The sequence below is a fragment of the Canis lupus genome, chromosome 16 (assembly GCF_048164855.1).
Source record: "Canis lupus baileyi chromosome 16, mCanLup2.hap1, whole genome shotgun sequence".
Classification (NCBI taxonomy): Eukaryota; Metazoa; Chordata; class Mammalia; order Carnivora; family Canidae; genus Canis; species Canis lupus.
In genome coordinates, this window is record NC_132853.1 from 42127280 (window position 1) to 42144747 (window position 17468).

Below are 17468 nucleotides of genomic sequence, written 5' to 3' on the forward strand. Positions count from 1 at the left end.
CAGGAAAGGGTGCTGGGGCCAGGGAGGGGGCGCTTCCATCCACCCCTTCTGCTTTCCTTGCCACTCTTCTCCCCCTAGGCTCCTGGAGGTGACTGTGACTTCACCTCTTTGAGCTGTCTGGTTTTCTTACCTAGACCCTGGCCTGGCACTTCAGAGATAGATCATCAGATTAACAAGAGGAACCCCTTTGATGTCCTAAGAAGAATTCCATTTCTAATGTGCCAGTTTACAAGGCCTCTTGGCTTCCATCATTCATTTGAACCTCACATGACTGTGTAAGGGGCACATGGGGGTTATTGTGTGCCCATTTTACAGAGGAGGAAACTGAATCTTGGAGGAGCTAAGTGACCTGTCCAAGTACCTTGAAGCAAATATTTCTTGGCCCCTACAGGGTCTGCCTGGAGAAGGGACAGAAGCACTCAGAGGGGTGGAAGGGCTGGGCTGAGCTGGTGTCAGCATCCAGTGGAGCCTGATGTGGGATCTGAATGACTTGGACTCAGTACTGACTCCACCACTTCAGAGCCAGGTAACCCTGGACAAGGCCCACAGTGTCTCAAAGCTCTGTGAGCTGGAGACACTACCCTGCAGTGTTGTTATAAGAACTCAGTGAGGGATGCCTAGGTGGCTCAGTTGGTTGAGCGGCTGCCTTTGGCTCAGGTCATGAGCTCGGGATCTTGGGATCCAGCCCCAGGCATTGCATGTCAAGCTCCCTACTCAGTAAAGAGTCTGCTTCTTTTTTTTTTTTTTTTTTTTTTTTTTTTTCAAGAGTCTGCTTCTCTCTCTCCCTCTGCCCCTCCCCATTCCCACTTTTGTGAGTGCTCTCTCTCAAATAAATAAATAAAATCTTTTAAAAAAAAGAGCAAGAAAAGAACTCACTGAGCTAGTACAGAGTAGGCATTCAAAACACTGTCCTAATTCTTCTTTCCACTCTGCCCCCAGGTCTCTAAGCTCATTATCCTCCCAGCTCTAATGATCAATGAGTCAACAACCCAAACACTCCTTCCATTTCCACAGTCAACCTGTCCACTTGCTGCCCTTGACAGAAGCCAGGCTTCAATTCCTGGAGTTCCCCTGCTGTGCACCAACCAGTAGGCATAGCTGCCCCCAGGAGATTCTCAAGTTCAGAAAAGGCACACGGTGGGAAGCGTACTCCAGGTACCCATAGGGAGTTGTGACACTGGCCAGACCACCAACAGGTCTCAGCTTTTCCCAGGCCTCGCAGCTCAGGGGGCACCCGACTCCCAGAGCAGGAACAGGGTATCCTGACCTGTGGGCCCAGGACCCGCCCCCTAGGAAAGCCTGGGAAGGGTTTGGAGGACCTGTGCCCCTGTCTTGGGTTTGGCTGGATTCCTTTTTTCACCCCAGTGGAATCAGATTTTATATCATGGATTTTGTAAATTTGAATAGGAAAATGAATGCCTTGGTCCTGAATAAATGCAGTTTGGTTGTCAAAATTCTTTTTAAAAAGATTTTATTTATTTATTTATTTATTTATTTATTTATTTATTTATTTAAGAGAGAGAGAGCATGGTGGAGGGAGAAGGAGAAGCAGACTCCCCACTGAGTAGGGAACCCAATGCAGGGCTCCACCCTGGGACCCAGAGATCACAACCTAAGCCAAAGGCAGCTGCTTAACCAACTGAGCCACCCAGGTGTCCCAAAAGTTCTTTCAAACATAAGTGTGATGGAGAAGGAAATGAGAGTTTATTGAGGAAGGACTGTGTGTGTGTGTGTGTGTGTGAGAGAGAGAGAGAGAGAGAGAGAGAGACTTTACATAGATGTTATTGCATTCTATCCTCCTGAACTCCCCAGTAGGTGATTACAGTTACTCTATCACATTTAGGCTCAAAGAAACAAGCCAAAGTCACCCAGCAGGTACGAGTCAGAACTGGAATTTGAGATCAGCAGGTGATGACAAGGTCCTGCCGCTGCTCAGATCTCAGCCCATTGTCCAGGTTTCCAGGAAAGAGCTGACTCCTATACCCTGGCACCCACCACCTGCCTGTCCCAGAGGCCACTCTGCCTTCCTGGAGACTCGCTGGCATAAGTCCCTGCCCTCACCCAGAAGTTCATCTCCAGATCATCCCACTGCTCTCAAAATATGAGAAGCTGACACTTTAACTCAGAAATGTGCCCCGCTCTCCTATAGGAGGCAGATGCTGACTCCACATCTGAATGGGAGAAGAGGAGTCAGCCCCTCCTATCCTGTCTCACTGCCACCCCGACCCCATCTCAGAGGGACTGATCCTTCTGCGACCTCGGCCCTTGTCTGGCTGAGAGAACTGGATGGTTTTCCATCTCAGCCTCTCCCCCCAGCACAGGAGTCAGGCCCAGGGGGGACAGAGTTCTGGACAGTGGGCCAGTAGGGTGGGATGGGGAGTGCAGCCCCAGTGGGGATCCAGGGGAGTTTCTGGAAGGAGAGACCTGGAGCCCAGGGCTAGGGAGGAGAGAGTGAGGTGGGCTGAGGGGCAAGGGGGGCAGTCTCCTAACTAAAGTTGAGGAGTTGCTAGGAGGGCCTAAGGGGAAGAATCACCAAGATGGGGGCAGCTTTGTTAATGGAGCATGCACCTGGTTCAGGTTCTGTGCCGAGGGCCTGCAGGCATTACTTCACTCCATGCAGGGAACTGCTTCAATCTCAAAGTCTGCGATGTCCAGACCAGGATGCTGCTGCAGAGCTTACATTGAGTCATGCAGCTCGCAAGAGGAAGAGCTGCTGGAGAATAGTTTCTTCGCTGAGTACTGGGTTCCTCATTCCATAAAAAGAGGCGTGAGTGAGGTGAGAGGTTCTCAGACCTCAGCCATCTGCAGCTGCAAAAGTTCCCCCAAGTGATTCCAACGGATAGACAGCTGGGGCTGAGAACGTGGGCTAGCAGATCCCCAGAGGCCTCTCCAGCCAGCGCCTCTGCAGAGCCAAATAATCTGCTTCCTCCACCTGCCTTCTCATCCTCCATTCATCCCTCTCATCTTCTCCCTCCCATCCTGCAAGTACCCCACAGCTGGATTTAAGGGTACTGCCCAGCATCATTCTCCCCAGGGCCAGTGGAGTTGCCACCATTCACTGTAGACTCAGAATTTCCCAGTGGACGGGGAGCAGAGTGGTGCTCAGATGAATATGAAGAGCCCAGAGACAAAGCGAGAATTCCAAAATGCACTCTGATTTAGAAATGCGAGGGAAACTCACAGAAGAAATTTGAAAGGGTTTGAAAGTGGGTGTCTAGGATAGGAAGAAAGGACAAGAGTGATGCTTTGTGTTATAATTTGATTAACATTTATTTACATGTTAGTTTTGTTTAAAATAATAGTTGATTTGAGGCTCCTGGCTGGCTCAATCACTGGAACATGCGATCTTGATCTCAGGGTCATGAGTTCGAGTCCCATGTTGGGCGTAGAGATTACTTTTTAAAAAAATAGTAATTGACTAAAACACAACAACAAGGAAAGTGGCCTGCCCAGCAGCACTGGGCAAGTTCGCAGCCTATGCTGGGACAGGAACCTGAGTCTCCTGATTTCATCTAGTACCTCTGTTGCCAAATATCCTCCCACAGCCTCTGGCCAGGTTACTAGCCCAGTCCCAAATCCCCTCCCCCACACCACCCAGACAGCTTGGAGGACCCAGCACAGCCCCACAGCCTCACCAGTCAGGTGCCTGATGATGAGGGCAAGCGCGGACGATTGCTCACCCCAAGGTGACTCAGGCAGGAAGGGGAAGGAGTAGGTGTGAGTGAGAAGAGGCTGTTTCTGTGCCCTCACTCCAACCTTAGTCCTCAGGGCTTTCAGATTTAGCAGATAAAATGCAAGATGCTCAGTTAAATGTGAATTTCAGATATACAATGAATACTTAGGTGTAAATATGTCTCAAATAGTGCATGAGACATACTTTCCCTAAACAAAATTCATTTCTGGTTTGATTAAAATTTAAATGGACATCTTACGTTTGAGCTGACAACTCAGGATCTTGGGGGGAAAGGCCCCTGTGACTCTTTCCATGGGGGTGAGAACAGTAACTCTGAATGAAGAAAACCCGATGGGGCAATTGGAAGAACCGGGGAGAGGCTGAGAGAAGTGGAAGGAAGGAGGGAGAAGGAAGCTGCCCTATCCTTTACCCAGACCACTACTTCTGAAAGCAGCCCTGGGGCTGACCTGGAGGCATATCTCAGCCAGGGAGACACATCCAGAGGGCCTCTCCATGCCAGACTTCTCAGTGAAACCTTTCAGTACTTTTGGTGCCTCAATACTGGCATCTGAGGTCATCCAGCTGGGGCTGTAGTAGGAATAGAAACAGACCATATTTATAGAAGAACATATTTTTAACTTCTTAAGCCAGAGGAGGGGGGAAAGGCAGAAACCATAAAAGAAAAAGATTGATCACTGGATTTCAGATGGCATAACAGCAACACAATTTCTGATTACAAAAGAAACCACAAACAATGATAAAAGAGAAATGATTGATTCAGAGGAAATATTTGCAATATATATAATATCCAGAATATACAAAGAGTTCCCACAGTTCAACAAGAAAAAGAAAAACATTGAAGAAAAATAAACAAAAAATAATGTGTTATTTTATGTGTTAGTTTTATGTGGGTGTTTGTGGATGAAATTTACATTTGAATCAATAAATTTTGGCTAAAGCAAGTTGCCCTCCTAATGTGGGCAGGCCTCATCCAGTCAGTTGGAAGCCTGAATATAACATTTAAAAAACTGGCCTTTCCAACCAAGGAGAAATTCTCCAGTGACTGCCTTTCAACTTCATCTGCACCATTGGCCCTTTTGAGTCTCCAGCCTGCTGGCCCACACTGTAGATTTTGGACTTGTTAGCTTCCGTAATCACATGAGCCAATTCCTTTTAATAAATTTATTTCTGCATATCTTTCAATTGGTTCTGTTTCTCTGGAGAACCCTCATAAAAATAAGAATAGGCAATTCACAAAAGAAATACATACGCATAATAAGCATATGAAAAAAATGCTCAGGGATCCCTGGGTGGCGCAGCTGTTTGGCGCCTGCCTTTGGCCCAGGGCGCGATCCTGGAGACCCAGGATCGAATCCCACATCGGTTCCCGGTGCATGGGGCCTGCTTCTCCCTCTGCCTGTGTCTCTGCCTCTCTCTCTCTCTGACTATCATAAATTAAAAAAAAAAATTATATAAAAGAAAAAAGTGCTCAGCTTCCTTAGAGATCAAGGAAACACAGATAAAACAATCTGGAATATCTCTTGTCATTAGATTGGCAAAACTAACTTCCTTCCTTCTTTCTTTCTTTCCTTCCTTTATTTATTTGTAAACTTATTTATTTATTTATTTTAAATTTTAATTTATTTATGATAGTCACACACAGAGAGAGAGAGGCAGAGACACAGGCAGAGGGAGAAGCAGGCTCCATACACCGGGAGTCTGACGTGGGATTCGATCCCGGGTTTCCAGGATCACGCCCTGGGCCAAAAGCAGGTGCTAAACCACTGCGCCACCCAGGGATCCCTGTAAGTTTATTTACAAAAGTAATCTCTACACCCAACATGGTGCTCAAACTCACCCCCCTGAGATCAAGAGTTGCGCACTCTTCTGACAGAGCCAACCAGGCACCCCTGGCAAAACATCTTTTAAAATGGCATATTCAGGGTGCCTGGGTGGCTCAGTTGGTTAAGTGTCCAAATCTTGACTTTGGCTCATGATCTCAGAGTCATGAGATCGAAACCCACGTCAATCTGCACACTCAATGAAGAGTCTGCTTGAGATTCTCCCTCTCCCTCTGCCTGGACCCCCTGCTGATACACACCTTAACGCTCTCTTTTAAATAAATAAATAAAAATATTTTGAAAAACAAACAAAATGGGAAGCCTGAGTAGCTCAATGGTTGAGTGTCTGCCTTTGGCTCAGGGTGTGATCCTGGAGTCCCTGGATCGAGTCTCACATCGGGTTTCCTGCATGGGGCCTGGTTCCCCCTCTGCCTGTGTCTCTGCCTCTTTCTCTGTGTCTCCCATGAAAAAATAAATTAAATCTTTAAAAAAATAAATAGGGATCCCTGGGTGGCGCAGCGGTTTGGCGCCTGTCTTTGGCCCAGGGCGTGATCCCGGAGACCCGGGATCGAATCCCACATCGGGCTCCCGGTGCATGGAGCCTGCTTCTCCCTCTGCCTGTGTCTCTGCCTCCCTCTCTCTCTCTCTGTAACTATCATAAATAAATTTAAAAAATAAATAAATAAAATAAAAATAAATTAAAAAATAAATAAACTGGCATATTTAATGTTCATGACTGTATGGGAAATAAGTTCCCCCAAATACGGCAACTGGGAGTGTAAATTGGAAAAACTTTAAAACAACTTGGCATTCACATTTCAAATATGCATACCCTTTATTCAGCAATATTGCTTTTAGGGATTTAACCCCCACATGTGCACTCAGAGACATATTCACACATATTTATTGTAGAATTATTTGTAACTGCAAAAAAAATGGAAACACACAAAAGTCTATTTAATGAGACCGGTTAAGTAAACTATGTAACATCTATAGTGTGGAATACTTGGCAACTGTCAAACTGATAAATAAATGTAAAGATATCCCATGTTCATGAATAGGAAAACTTAATATTGTTATTCTGGCAATACACCCCAAATTAGCCTGTAGATTTAGTGCATTCCCTACCAAAATTTCAGCTGTCATCTTTGCAGAAATTGATCCTAAAATTCATATAGAAATTTGAAGGACCCAGCATAGCCAAAACAATTTCAAAAAAGAAGTTGGAGGATCCACTCTTTCAGTTTCAAAACTTGCTACAATATTATAGTAACCAAGGGATGCCTGGGTGGCTCAGTGGTTGAGCATCTGCCTTCGGCTCAGGTCATGATCCCGGGGTCCTGGGATCCAGTCCTGCATCGACTCCATTCAGGGAGCCTGCTTCTCCCTCTGCTTATATCTCTTCCCCTCTCTGTCTGTCTCTCATGAATAAATCTTTAAAAAAAAAACTGTAGTAGGGGATCCCTCGGTGGCTCAGCAGTTTAGTGCCTGCCTTTAGCCCAGGGCGTGATCCTGGGGTCCCAGGATCGAGTCCCACATCAGGCTCCCTGAATGGAGCCTGCTTCTCACTTTGCTTGTGTCTCCACCTCTCTCTCTCTCTCTGTCTCATGAATGAATAAATAAAATCCTTAAAAAAACTATAGTAATCAAGACAATGTAGTACTGGCATGAGGACATATACATCAATGGAAAAGAATTGAGAGTCCAGAAATAAACCCTCACAGTTACAGTCAATTAATTTTATCAAAATTAAAAATCACAAGGCCTGGCCAAAGGGAGTTGGGTGGGCACAGGGACGGGGAAAATGGGCATGGACCCTTTGATGTCATATTTCTTTGTGACTCTGAAGTCTGCTTATTTTCAGTCCTCTCTATTCAAAAAAAAAAAAAAAAGGATGCACCCTTCTTAAAAGCAAAAAGCAGAGGGAGAGAGATTCCTAAATTAGAGGGTTTAAGGACACTAGAGTGTTTCTTGAGGAATGCGAGAGATGTTCTGCAGTCCTCAGAAGAACTGTACCCTTTCCACTAAAGTGGAATTTCACTGCACCCATTTGACAGGTAAATACCTTTTGTTTAATAAATATGTTTCACATTTCTTTGCCATAGCAATCAGAGTAATTGCATCTGATTCATATTTTCCTAAAGCTTAGGCTCACACCTTGACTATTAATTATCTTGTCCTTTGAGAGTGAAGCCTACAAGGCCCATCAGCTCATCCAGGACTGTTTGCCCCTACATCCAATGTCTCCAGGATGTTGAGCTTCTAAGTCCATCAGTCTGCCTTTTGCATTTTATTCCTGTTAAATGCTTTTAATCCTTGCTAAACTCAAAGTGATTGCTTTTCCTCTGATCTTTCTATAATCTATGGTTGCTTGGAAATCAGATAACATTCATTAAAAATATCTGAACTATATGGGGCACCTGGCTGCCTCAGTCAGTAGAGCATACAACTCTTGATCTCAGGGTCATGAGTTTGAGCCCTATGTTGAGTGTGTGTGTGTGTGTGTGTGTATGCACATACATGTATGAAATAAGAGAAAGACGCTATATGAAGGAAACTTTGAGTTCTCTCACAGAGACAGAGAGAACAGAGACAGTTTATGATTCTATTGAGAGAGTTTAGTGAGAGTTTCTTAACCTCAGTACTACTCATTTTGGGAAGAATAATCTTTGTTGTGGGAGTGTCCTTTGCATTGTGGGATGTTTAGCAGCATCCCTGGCCTCTGCTTGCTAGATGCCCAGAGGACCTCGCCCTAGTTGTGACAACCCAGAATATCTCCGCACACTGCCAAATATCCCTGATGGGCAAATCACTCCTTTAAGGATACTTTTCGGGATACTTGTATCAATCACTCTAGTTTTTTTCCCTGTGTTTATTTTTTATGGTTCTGTGCAGTTGCGGTTAATATGTTCATTTATAGATTATCCTAACATTTCATGAAAAATGTGTGTGCCCATACTTTATTAATGGAAGCATAAATGGGACCTCCCCTTGCCTCAGGATACTCAGGAGGTAAACTGTGTACAAATGTCACTAGCGTACAGGGTTGTCCTGATTCTCAGCAGGAGCCTCACACACTCTCCAGACCCTCTCTAGCCCCAGGCTGAGCACCACTGCCACACACAATTCCCCAACCCTGCTACTCCCACACACAGAATGCCACCACCCCTGAATTGGGGTGTTTGTCATCTCCCCCAGCCACCCCTCTGCCCAAGCTCTTTGTTGAGCCTGTGGTGCTCTCCATCCACACTGTACCACCAAACACTGCCTGTCCCCCTAGCCTGGCACTGGGCTTTCTCTGGGCCTCTCCTCTTTCCTGGTGCATCTATCAACCATTTTTGGCCTGAGCCAAAATGGCCTTTTGGCACGGAGCAGCCTGGCTCTTGTTGCTGGCCAATCTGTTCTGTGTAGTACCTTTCTCTCCTCACCGGTTATTTCAATTCCTGGAAGGCAAGGCTGACTCTAACGAGGAAGCCACTTCCACTATGCTCCCACCCCCAGCCCAAGCCTCGTGTCAGGCACCCAACAGCTCCTCAAGCCCACTACGTTGTACTTGGCATTTAATCCCTGCCCAACGCTGCTCTTCCCATCTGGTTTCCTAATGCTCTTCCTAACACCCCCTGCTCAGGAGCTTTGCCAACCCCTGTCCACCTGCCAGTTAACATTCTCCCAGGTTCAGCTCCAAAAGGTGTCCTTAAAGGGGCGCCTGGGTGGTTCACTTGGTTGAGTATCTGCCTTTGGCTCAGGTCATGATCCTAGGGTCTAGGATCAAGCCCCAGTCCAGCTCCCTGCTCAGCAGGGAGTCTGCTTCTCCCTCTCCCTCCGCTCATGCTCGTTCTCTCAGATAAATAAATAAATAATTTTTAAAGTGCCCTTAAGGTAGAATTAAATCTTTTCCTCCCTGCCAAGAGCCAATCTTCCACCTCTGCCCTACACACATCCATTAATACCTGGCACACGATCTTGCACCTTAAATTAGATTGAACGTGAGCCTGTCTCATCTCTCTACCCACTCACACCCGGCCAGGAGCACCCTGAGGAAAGGGCCTGAGAGCTGTCTATCCTTGCCCTCACAACCCTCCCTTCGGGGCCTGGCTGCCCAGCATTTATTCTGAGTTCGTTGAATACAAAAGAAACAGGATGCACAGGTGTCCCTAACCCAGAAGCAGACATCCTGTAAACGCCCTGGAGTGCACCCCCTAAGGGGCAGCTCCCTTCGCCGGCCAACGCACTCCGGGGCCACACCACCTCGGGAAGACTCCGCCAGGCGCCCGCAGCCCGGCCGAGCCCGGCCAGGACGTCACATGATTCTCCAATCACATGATCCCATAAAACAGTGGAGGGGGGAGGGTGGGAAGCGAGAAGAAGGGAGGGACGACCGCGAATTGAGTAAGAAAAAAAAGCAGAGCTTTGCAGGCTGGCCCCGCCTCTACCGTCGAGCAGCAGCCAGTAGGAGCGCGACAGCCCGGACGCCTGGCCAATGGGAACGGAGGTGGGCGGGCCGTCGCGCCGCAGGCCCTAGTCCCGAGCTGCCCGGCCCGGCTTCGCAGCGAGCGCGGGGCCGGTCACAGGTAAGGAGGGTGGCCGCGCAGACCTCTCGCTTCCTCGGCAGTTCGGCCGGGCGGACGTGAGGGCTTGAGGCTCGTCTGGAGTTTCAGCCGGGAGGCAAGAGAAGACTGGCTCAGAGAAGCTCCTTTGGGGCTTTCCGATGCACAGGAGGCAGTTTTACGGGGGGCCGGGGGTAAGCAGTGATTGCAGTGACCCCCACGAGAAGGGGGCTCTCTCCCTCTCCAGCGGCTCCGGAAGCTGCAGCCCCTTCCCCAGAGCAGGGACCACCCCATTCTTGAGCCGGCTCCGGGCCGGTCCGGGTGCTGCTGCTGGTGCTGCTGGTGCTGCTGCTGGTGGTGCTGGGTGGTCCCCGGGGCACTGGGAGCGAGAGAGGCGCGCGCCCTGGTCCTGGAGCTCAGAGGGCTGCGAGTGGGCTGGTGGCCCTGCCCCCTCCAGGGTAGCAGGGCCGGGGGGGTGGTGACCGAACGCGGGGGTTGGGTCTGCCGCTCCCGTACTTCCTCTCGTGGGGGGTGGGACCAGCCAACTTCCGCCTCTCCCGGCCACTTTTCCTGCTCACTCGCAGTTGGGTTGGCTCACCTTTTGGGAATCTCTCTCCTGACGCTGGGAGTTGGGGGCTGCCACCTAGTGGAAGATGGCAGAGCTGGGGGCTTGGAGAGGCTCCTGTCCCTCTCTACCTTGGGAGTGGGGGGTGGCGGGAGAGAGGTCATCCTTGGTTGTGAGTGTGTGCGCGCGTCTGTGCATTGGTATCCACTAGAAGCACACGCTGTACTCCCTAACTTTAGGATGCCAAAGACTGCCCCGTGGTCCCAGATTTGTGCAGACAGGCACCTCTTCCGGCCTAAGCCAGGACAAGGGACAGCCTACGGAAGGTTGAGGTGTGACTCCCAAGAAGTAGGCGGGACGAGTCTTGCCTGGAGCTGTGAGTGTAGAGGAGAGGGTGAAAGGGGCCAAGGTATAGGACCAGCCAGGCGGTGTCCCCTGGAAACGGTCTCTGAGCTGGGACTGGGGCCGCGAAGAGAGCCAGGTGAGGGAGAGAAGGATGCAAGTGACTGGCTGGGTGTAAGTCGTCGCCACACCCAGTGTGCAGTGTCCACACAGACTCATGGGGGAACTGAGGCCCCAAGACAGCAACTTTTGAGGCTCTCACCATCAGTGGTGGCAATTCTAGGACTAGCACCCCAGTGCAGTATCCAGCACCCCTGTGCTTCTCATTTCTGTCCTGCCTTGTCCACCTGCTCAGAAAATGCTTCTGTCTCCCTCCTCTGCTTGGACCCCAGGCCTCTACTCTCCTGGGGTTCAGGGGTCCATTCCTGGGCACTGTGCATGGTGCCACCTGGTGACATGAACCCAAGTCTGGTATGCTTTGTAGCTCTCAAAGCCTGTCATCTCCATGACTGGATATATGACAAGGGCATGTTACCGAACTTCTCTGAGCCTCAAAGTAAAGGTAATTAGTACTTTGGATGGCTGTTGCAAAAAAGAAAGAAAATAGGATAGAGTATTGTAACTGGCCCGGGAAAGGCTCAACAAACTTTTTTTTTTTTTAAGATGTTATTTATTTATTTATTTATGAGACACAGAGAGAGGCAGAAACACAGGCAGAGGGAGAAGCAGGCTCCTTGCAGGGAGCCTGATGCGGGACTCGATCCCCAGACCCTAGGATCACACCCTGAGACAAAAGCAGACACTCAACTTCTGAGCCAACCAGGCATCCTGAAGCTCAATAGACATTACTAGTCTTGCCCCTCCAGGCAGGGTAACATCTTCTGGGCCCATCCCATTGAACTAGTAGGGCTGGCTGAGCTTGGAATACTCATTTAGGAAGTCAGAGGTTACTCCCCAGAGACTCATGATTGGTTTCTTCTGCTAGTGCAGCTGTGTGAGTGCATGTGATCTTCTTCCTGTACTGCTGAGTTTCAGCTTCCGGGTAGGGGGTCGGCAGGGTTTGGGGGTGGTATGTTTGGGGAGTCTTAAAGGGCCTGGTGGTGTTGGGGGAGCCCAAGGGCACAGGTGTCTCAAAGGCTGGCCCGGCCTGTGCACCCCTTCCCTGGGTGGTTGGGGACAGCTGGGGGGGTAGGTATGGCTGGCCTCTGGGGTAGGCAGCCCAGATTCCACGGGCTACCACACTTCCCTTTTTTTTTTTTTTAATTTATGATAGTTACACAGAGAGAGAGAGAGGCAGAGACACAGGCAGAGGGAGAAGCAGGCTCCACGCACCGGGAGCCTGACGTGGGATTCGATCCCGGGTCTCCAGGATCGCTCCCTGGGCCAAAGGCAGGCGCTAAACCACTGCGCCACCCAGGGATCCCCACACTTCCCTTTTCATAACTTTCTCAACACCCTGGTTTCCCACGTCATCATGTGACACCCCTCCCCCACCCCACACAGGGAGGCTTCTGGAGGGGCTGGCTGGGGAAGTGGAACCCCAGCTTTTCTTCAAAGGGGGACTCCCTCTTTGCCCCCCAGCCCAGTCCTCCCATGGCCACTGATGCCTCACCCACTCCCTGGAGGTGCCCCATGTCCCTACAGATCAGACCCACAAACCCCACAAATTTTCTTTTCACAGACTTACATCTTTTTTTTTAAGATTTTTTTTTTTAAAGTATTCTCTGCACCTAGCATGGGGCTCAAATCTACAACGTCAAGATCAAGAGTCACATGCCTTGTTGACTAAGCCAGACTGGTGCTCTCATACGCCTACATCTTTACACACTCACCCACAGATGGAGACATTTGGCCACATTTTGGGGACACAGATCGACACACATACTTGGTTGTTTTTATCTTTTTTTAATAAAACAATATTTTATTAATTTATTTGACAGAGAGAGCACAAGCAGTGAGAGTGGCAGGCAGAGGGAGAGGGAGAAACAGGCTCCCCACTGAGCAGGGAGCTTGACACCAGGCTCCATCCCAGGAGCTTGGGATCATGACCTGAGCTGAAGGTAGACATTTAACCAAGTGAGCCACCCAGGCGCCCCTGACATGCATCCTTGTGTCAGCACTTCTGTCCAGGTGCTGTTACACATATGATGCACATGCAGGACACATATAGGAAGCTGGATCTTGGGCCTCACATCTTTCTTCCTGCCTCAACAGGGAATTGTTGGAGAGGCTCAGGTGGTATCTGGCACGGACCTGGGGGAGTGACTGGCCCCAGAATCAAGGGTCACATGGGCTTGTTGAAGCTAGTCGCCAAATGCCTCTTGGTGTTTTGCAGGCAGACCATGTGGACCCTGGTGAGCTGGGTGGCCTTGGTGGCCGGGCTGGTAGCTGGGACACAGTGCCCAGATGGTCAGTTCTGCCCTGTGGCCTGCTGCCTGGACCCAGGAGGAGCCAGCTACAGTTGCTGCAATCCCATTCCGGTGAGCGCCCTGCAGCCCAGGCAAGAGCTGGCAGCCTGGCATTTTCCAAAGGGGCATCTTGGCATGGCCAGAGAGAGGGGGCAGGCTTGGGTCCTTCATTTTGCCCTCTCCTCTTGCTTTCCAGGGCAAGTGGCCCACGGAGCTGAGCAGGCATCTGGGCAGGCCCTGCCAGCTAGATGCCCACTGCTCTCCTGGCTACTCCTGCCTCCTCACGATCTTGGGGACCTCCAGCTGCTGCCCGTTCCCAGAGGTGAGGGTACCATTAGTTCAACACGGGGGCTCAGGTCAGCATTTAGACTTTCCCTCCACTCACCCCAGGTAAAAGGGCCTAGCCAATGTTGGCGTCTCTGTGTCCCACAGGCCGTGTCGTGTGCCGATGGCCGCCACTGCTGCCCACGAGGCTACCACTGCAGTGCTGATGGGAGGTCCTGCTTCCAAAGATCAGGTGCGGCAGGGGTGGAGGTGGAGGGCAGGCAGATGGGCAGCATGCAGAGGCTGGCCTGCCCAGGAACCCCGCCAGCTGGGTGACCTGATTCCTGCCCTTGTGCCCTCATTCTCGTGGCATCTGTACTAAACAACCCCTTTGCTTGTGCTGGACAGAGGGGCAGCACCAGGTTAGGAAGGGGCGGGAGAGGATGCCAGACTCAAGGCCCAGCGCCAGGCATTCTGAGGATGGAGAGAGGTCAAGCTGGGCTGGTTTAAGGCCAGTCTAGTCACTGGATGCCCCTCCTGGTGCCATATTGCCGCAGCAGACTGGCTTGTGGGGAGAGTGGGTTAGGCGTGCCTGGGAGAGCACTGAGCCCAGTGCCGGACCCCGAGCCCCACCGTGCTGGGCCTGGAGGCTCTGGCACAAGCAGCTCCTCGAGTGACGGGAGTATTGGCCTTCCCTGACTGGGTTGGCGGAATCCTGGGTCATCCTGTCCACAGATACCAACCCCTTGGGTGCCATCCAGTGCCCTGACAGCCAGTTTGAATGTCCCAACTCCTCCACGTGCTGCACTATGCTAGATGGCTCCTGGGGATGCTGCCCCATGCCCCAGGTACAGGTTTGGGAAGAGGGGGGTGGGGGAAGCAGCAGGGGCAGAGCAAGGGGCTGGAGAGATCAAAGTCCGGGTCGGAACCATCTCTCGTCAGGCTTCTTGCTGCGAGGACAAGGTGCACTGCTGCCCCCATGGTACCTCCTGTGACCTGGCTCATGCCCGCTGCCTCACGGCCACAGGAAGCCACCCCCTGGCAAAGAAGATCCCCGCACAAAGGAGTAACAGGGCAGGTAAGGAAGTGGGAGAGCATCAGGTTCGGGGTTGGAAGTGAGGCGAGGCCTCATCTGGCTCTCAGCTGGGGAAGAGCTCCCCGCCACCTGGGCTGCCCCGCACACCTCTCTCCCCTTCCAGGGGTCATATGCCCTGATGGCCGGTCCCAGTGCCCTGATGGTTCCACTTGCTGCGAGCTGCCCAGCGGGAAGTATGGCTGCTGCCCAATGCCTCATGTGAGTGAAGGGCTAGGTGCCCACAGTCACCTGGCCCGGACACCTACCTTGGAGGGACGCCTTGGGGTGGGGCGTGCTGGCAGGTCCTTGGAAGCTTGGCTGCTCAGGACTCATGCCACCCCCTAGTGGGGGACTGAGGCAGTGTCAGCTGTCACCTGGCTGCTCCCTGAGCTCAACGGAGATTGGAAGTCACAGGACCTTCCCCTCCCCCCACCCAGGCCATCTGCTGCTCCGATCACCTGCACTGTTGCCCCCAGGATACTGTGTGCGACTTGGTCCGGAGTAAGTGCCTCTCCAAGGAGAACGCTACGGACCTCCTCACCAAGCTGCCAGCACACACAGGTACCAGAGGAAGGCTGCAGACCCCATTCTACCTGCACCATGTGCAGGAGCTCTCCACTGCACTGTTCCAGGAACAGATAAGGGGGTGGGAGGCTGATGGCCACAAGGAGGGGACAGGGCTGGCACAGCCCCTTTTCCTCCACACTAGTCATTGCCTTTGGGTCACTGCTGAGGTGGCCTAAATATACTCTCCATTCTCCACACCTGGGTCCAGCTGTGGCGCCAGCAAGGGGTTGGGTGTCCTGAGGGCCCCCACAGCCACCGCTGACCTGTCCTCCGTGCCTTTCTCACAGTGCAGGAGGTGAAATGTGACATGGAGGTGAGCTGCCCAGACGGCTACACCTGCTGCCGTCTGCAGTCAGGGGCCTGGGGCTGCTGCCCTTTTGCCCAGGTACCCAGGAGTGGTGGGTGGGCTGGGCTGAGCAGAAAGTGGCAGCCAGCTAGGCCTCGTGCCCATTGTCCCCTGTCCATTCACCCTAGGCCGTATGCTGTGAGGACCATGTACACTGCTGCCCGGCTGGGTTTAAATGTGACACAGCGAAGGGCACCTGTGAACAGAACGCCCCCCAGATGCCCTGGATGGTGCAGGCCCCAGCCCGCCTTCAGCTGCTGAACCCCCAGGCCACAGAGAATGATGTCCCCTGTGATAACGTCACCAGCTGTCCCTCCTCCAATACCTGCTGTCGACTTATGTCCGGGGAGTGGGGCTGCTGTCCTGCCCCAGAGGTGTGTGGGTAGGGGGAGAGCATGGCAGGGGGATGACAGGGTCTTAGCCAAGGCAGGTGGCCAGCCTCCTGTTGCTTTGCTCTTCTCTCCCCTGCCTGGCCCACAGGTGGCACACCAGCTGGGTCAAGTTCATTCCCAGCTGGGGGAGCTGTGAGCAGGAGAGGGAGTCGGGCTAGGCAGGGGCTTAGCTTTTTGTCCCACATGGCAGCTTCCCAGACCATCCTGTTCTACCACTGTCCCCCCTACCCCCCCCACCCCTGCCAGGCTGTCTGCTGCTCAGACCACCAGCACTGCTGCCCCCATGGCTATACGTGCTTGGACGACGGGCACTGTCAGAGGGGGAGCAAGGTGGTGAGTGGACTGGAGAAGATGCCTGCCCGCCGGGCTTCCCCATCTCACCGCAGGGATATAGGCTGTGACCAGCACACCAGCTGCCCCGTGGGACAGACCTGCTGCCCAAGCCTGAGTGGAGGCTGGGCCTGCTGCCAGTTGCCTCATGTGAGTGCCCCCCCACCACCACCACCCCACCTGCCCTGCACAGGGGGTCTGAGTCTCCCAGGGAGAGGAGGGGAGAGTTGAAGGCTGCCCTGTCCCTCCCAGGCTGTGTGCTGTGAGGACCGTCAGCACTGCTGCCCAGCCGGGTACACCTGCAACGTGAAGGCCCGATCCTGTGAGAAGGAGGCAGACTCGACCCACCTGGCCGTCCGCCTGGCCCGTGGCCCTCGCGTGGGTGTGGGGAACGTGAAGTGTGGGGAAGGGCACTTCTGCCATGATAACCAGACCTGCTGTCGAGATAGCCGAGGAGGCTGGGCCTGCTGTCCCTATCACCAGGTCAGTGCTCCCTCACCCCTGCCCTGGAGCTGGGTATCCCTGAGAGCCAGGTGCCCCACTCTGACCCCCTGCCCCCACCCATCTGTGGCCGTCCAGGGTGTCTGTTGTGCGGATCAGCGTCACTGCTGCCCCACTGGCTTCCACTGTGGGGCCAAGGGCACCAAATGTCTACGGAGGGAGAGCCTGCGCTGGGACATGCCACTGAGGGACCCAGCCCCAAGACCGCTGCTGTGAGGCGAGCCGAAGGACTATAGAGTCTGCAGCCCTTGGGACCCTGCTCGGAGGGTCCCCACTGCTCAGGCCTCCCCAGCACCTCTCCCCCACCAAATTCTCCCAAGTCCCCCATCCTGAGTCCCACCCCCATCATGGTTGCTGGGGCCTCAACCTAAGGCCTTCCCTATCTCAAGGGAGGCTGTGGCGAAAGCCATGTTACAAGCTGCCATCCCTCCCTGTTTCCGTCTACCCTGTGGCCAGGTGCTCTTCCCTATCCACAGGTGTATGTGTGTATGTGCTGCAGTAAAGTTTGTACACTTTCTTAACAGCGTCTGATTTGACCACCTTGCCTGCCCTACTCTGAGAAGGGCTCCCACCCAGTGTCCGTGTTCCCCAACCCCACAGAAAGACACACACACACA

At 52.3% G+C, this 17468-nt stretch overlaps 1 protein-coding gene across 2 annotated transcripts; it reads left to right on the plus strand.

The window, feature by feature from the left end:
• The first annotated feature begins 9932 nt into the window (after window positions 1-9932).
• On the plus strand, window positions 9933-17372 carry GRN (granulin precursor). Of its 2 annotated transcripts, none has more exons than XM_072780858.1 (13): window positions 9933-10085; window positions 13304-13448; window positions 13573-13698; window positions 13809-13893; window positions 14376-14488; window positions 14583-14718; window positions 14840-14934; window positions 15153-15276; window positions 15570-15667; window positions 15757-16002; window positions 16267-16500; window positions 16603-16833; window positions 16930-17372. In XM_072780858.1, exons 2-13 carry the CDS (start codon window positions 13311-13313, stop codon window positions 17065-17067), a joined length of 1764 nt encoding a protein of 587 aa, XP_072636959.1. In that variant the 5' UTR covers window positions 9933-10085; window positions 13304-13310; the 3' UTR covers window positions 17068-17372. The 2 variants fall into 2 exon arrangements, with proteins under 2 accessions (XP_072636959.1, XP_072636960.1); XM_072780859.1 differs by having other exon boundaries at window positions 10041-10255.
• The last annotated feature ends 96 nt before the right edge of the window (window positions 17373-17468 follow it).

What these genes read in the sequence shown, in the direction of transcription:
- GRN (XM_072780858.1), top strand. Translation starts at nt 13,311, where the DNA reads ATGTGGACCCTGGTGAGCTGGGTGGCCTTGGTGGCCGGGCTGGTAGCT. An exon ending in GCTGCTGCCCGTTCCCAGAG is followed by an intron (nt 13,699 to 13,808) that starts GTGAGGGTACCA and finishes TGTGTCCCACAG; the next exon opens with GCCGTGTCGTGTGCCGATGG. An exon ending in GCTGCTGCCCAATGCCTCAT is followed by an intron (nt 14,935 to 15,152) that starts GTGAGTGAAGGG and finishes CCCCCCACCCAG; the next exon opens with GCCATCTGCTGCTCCGATCA.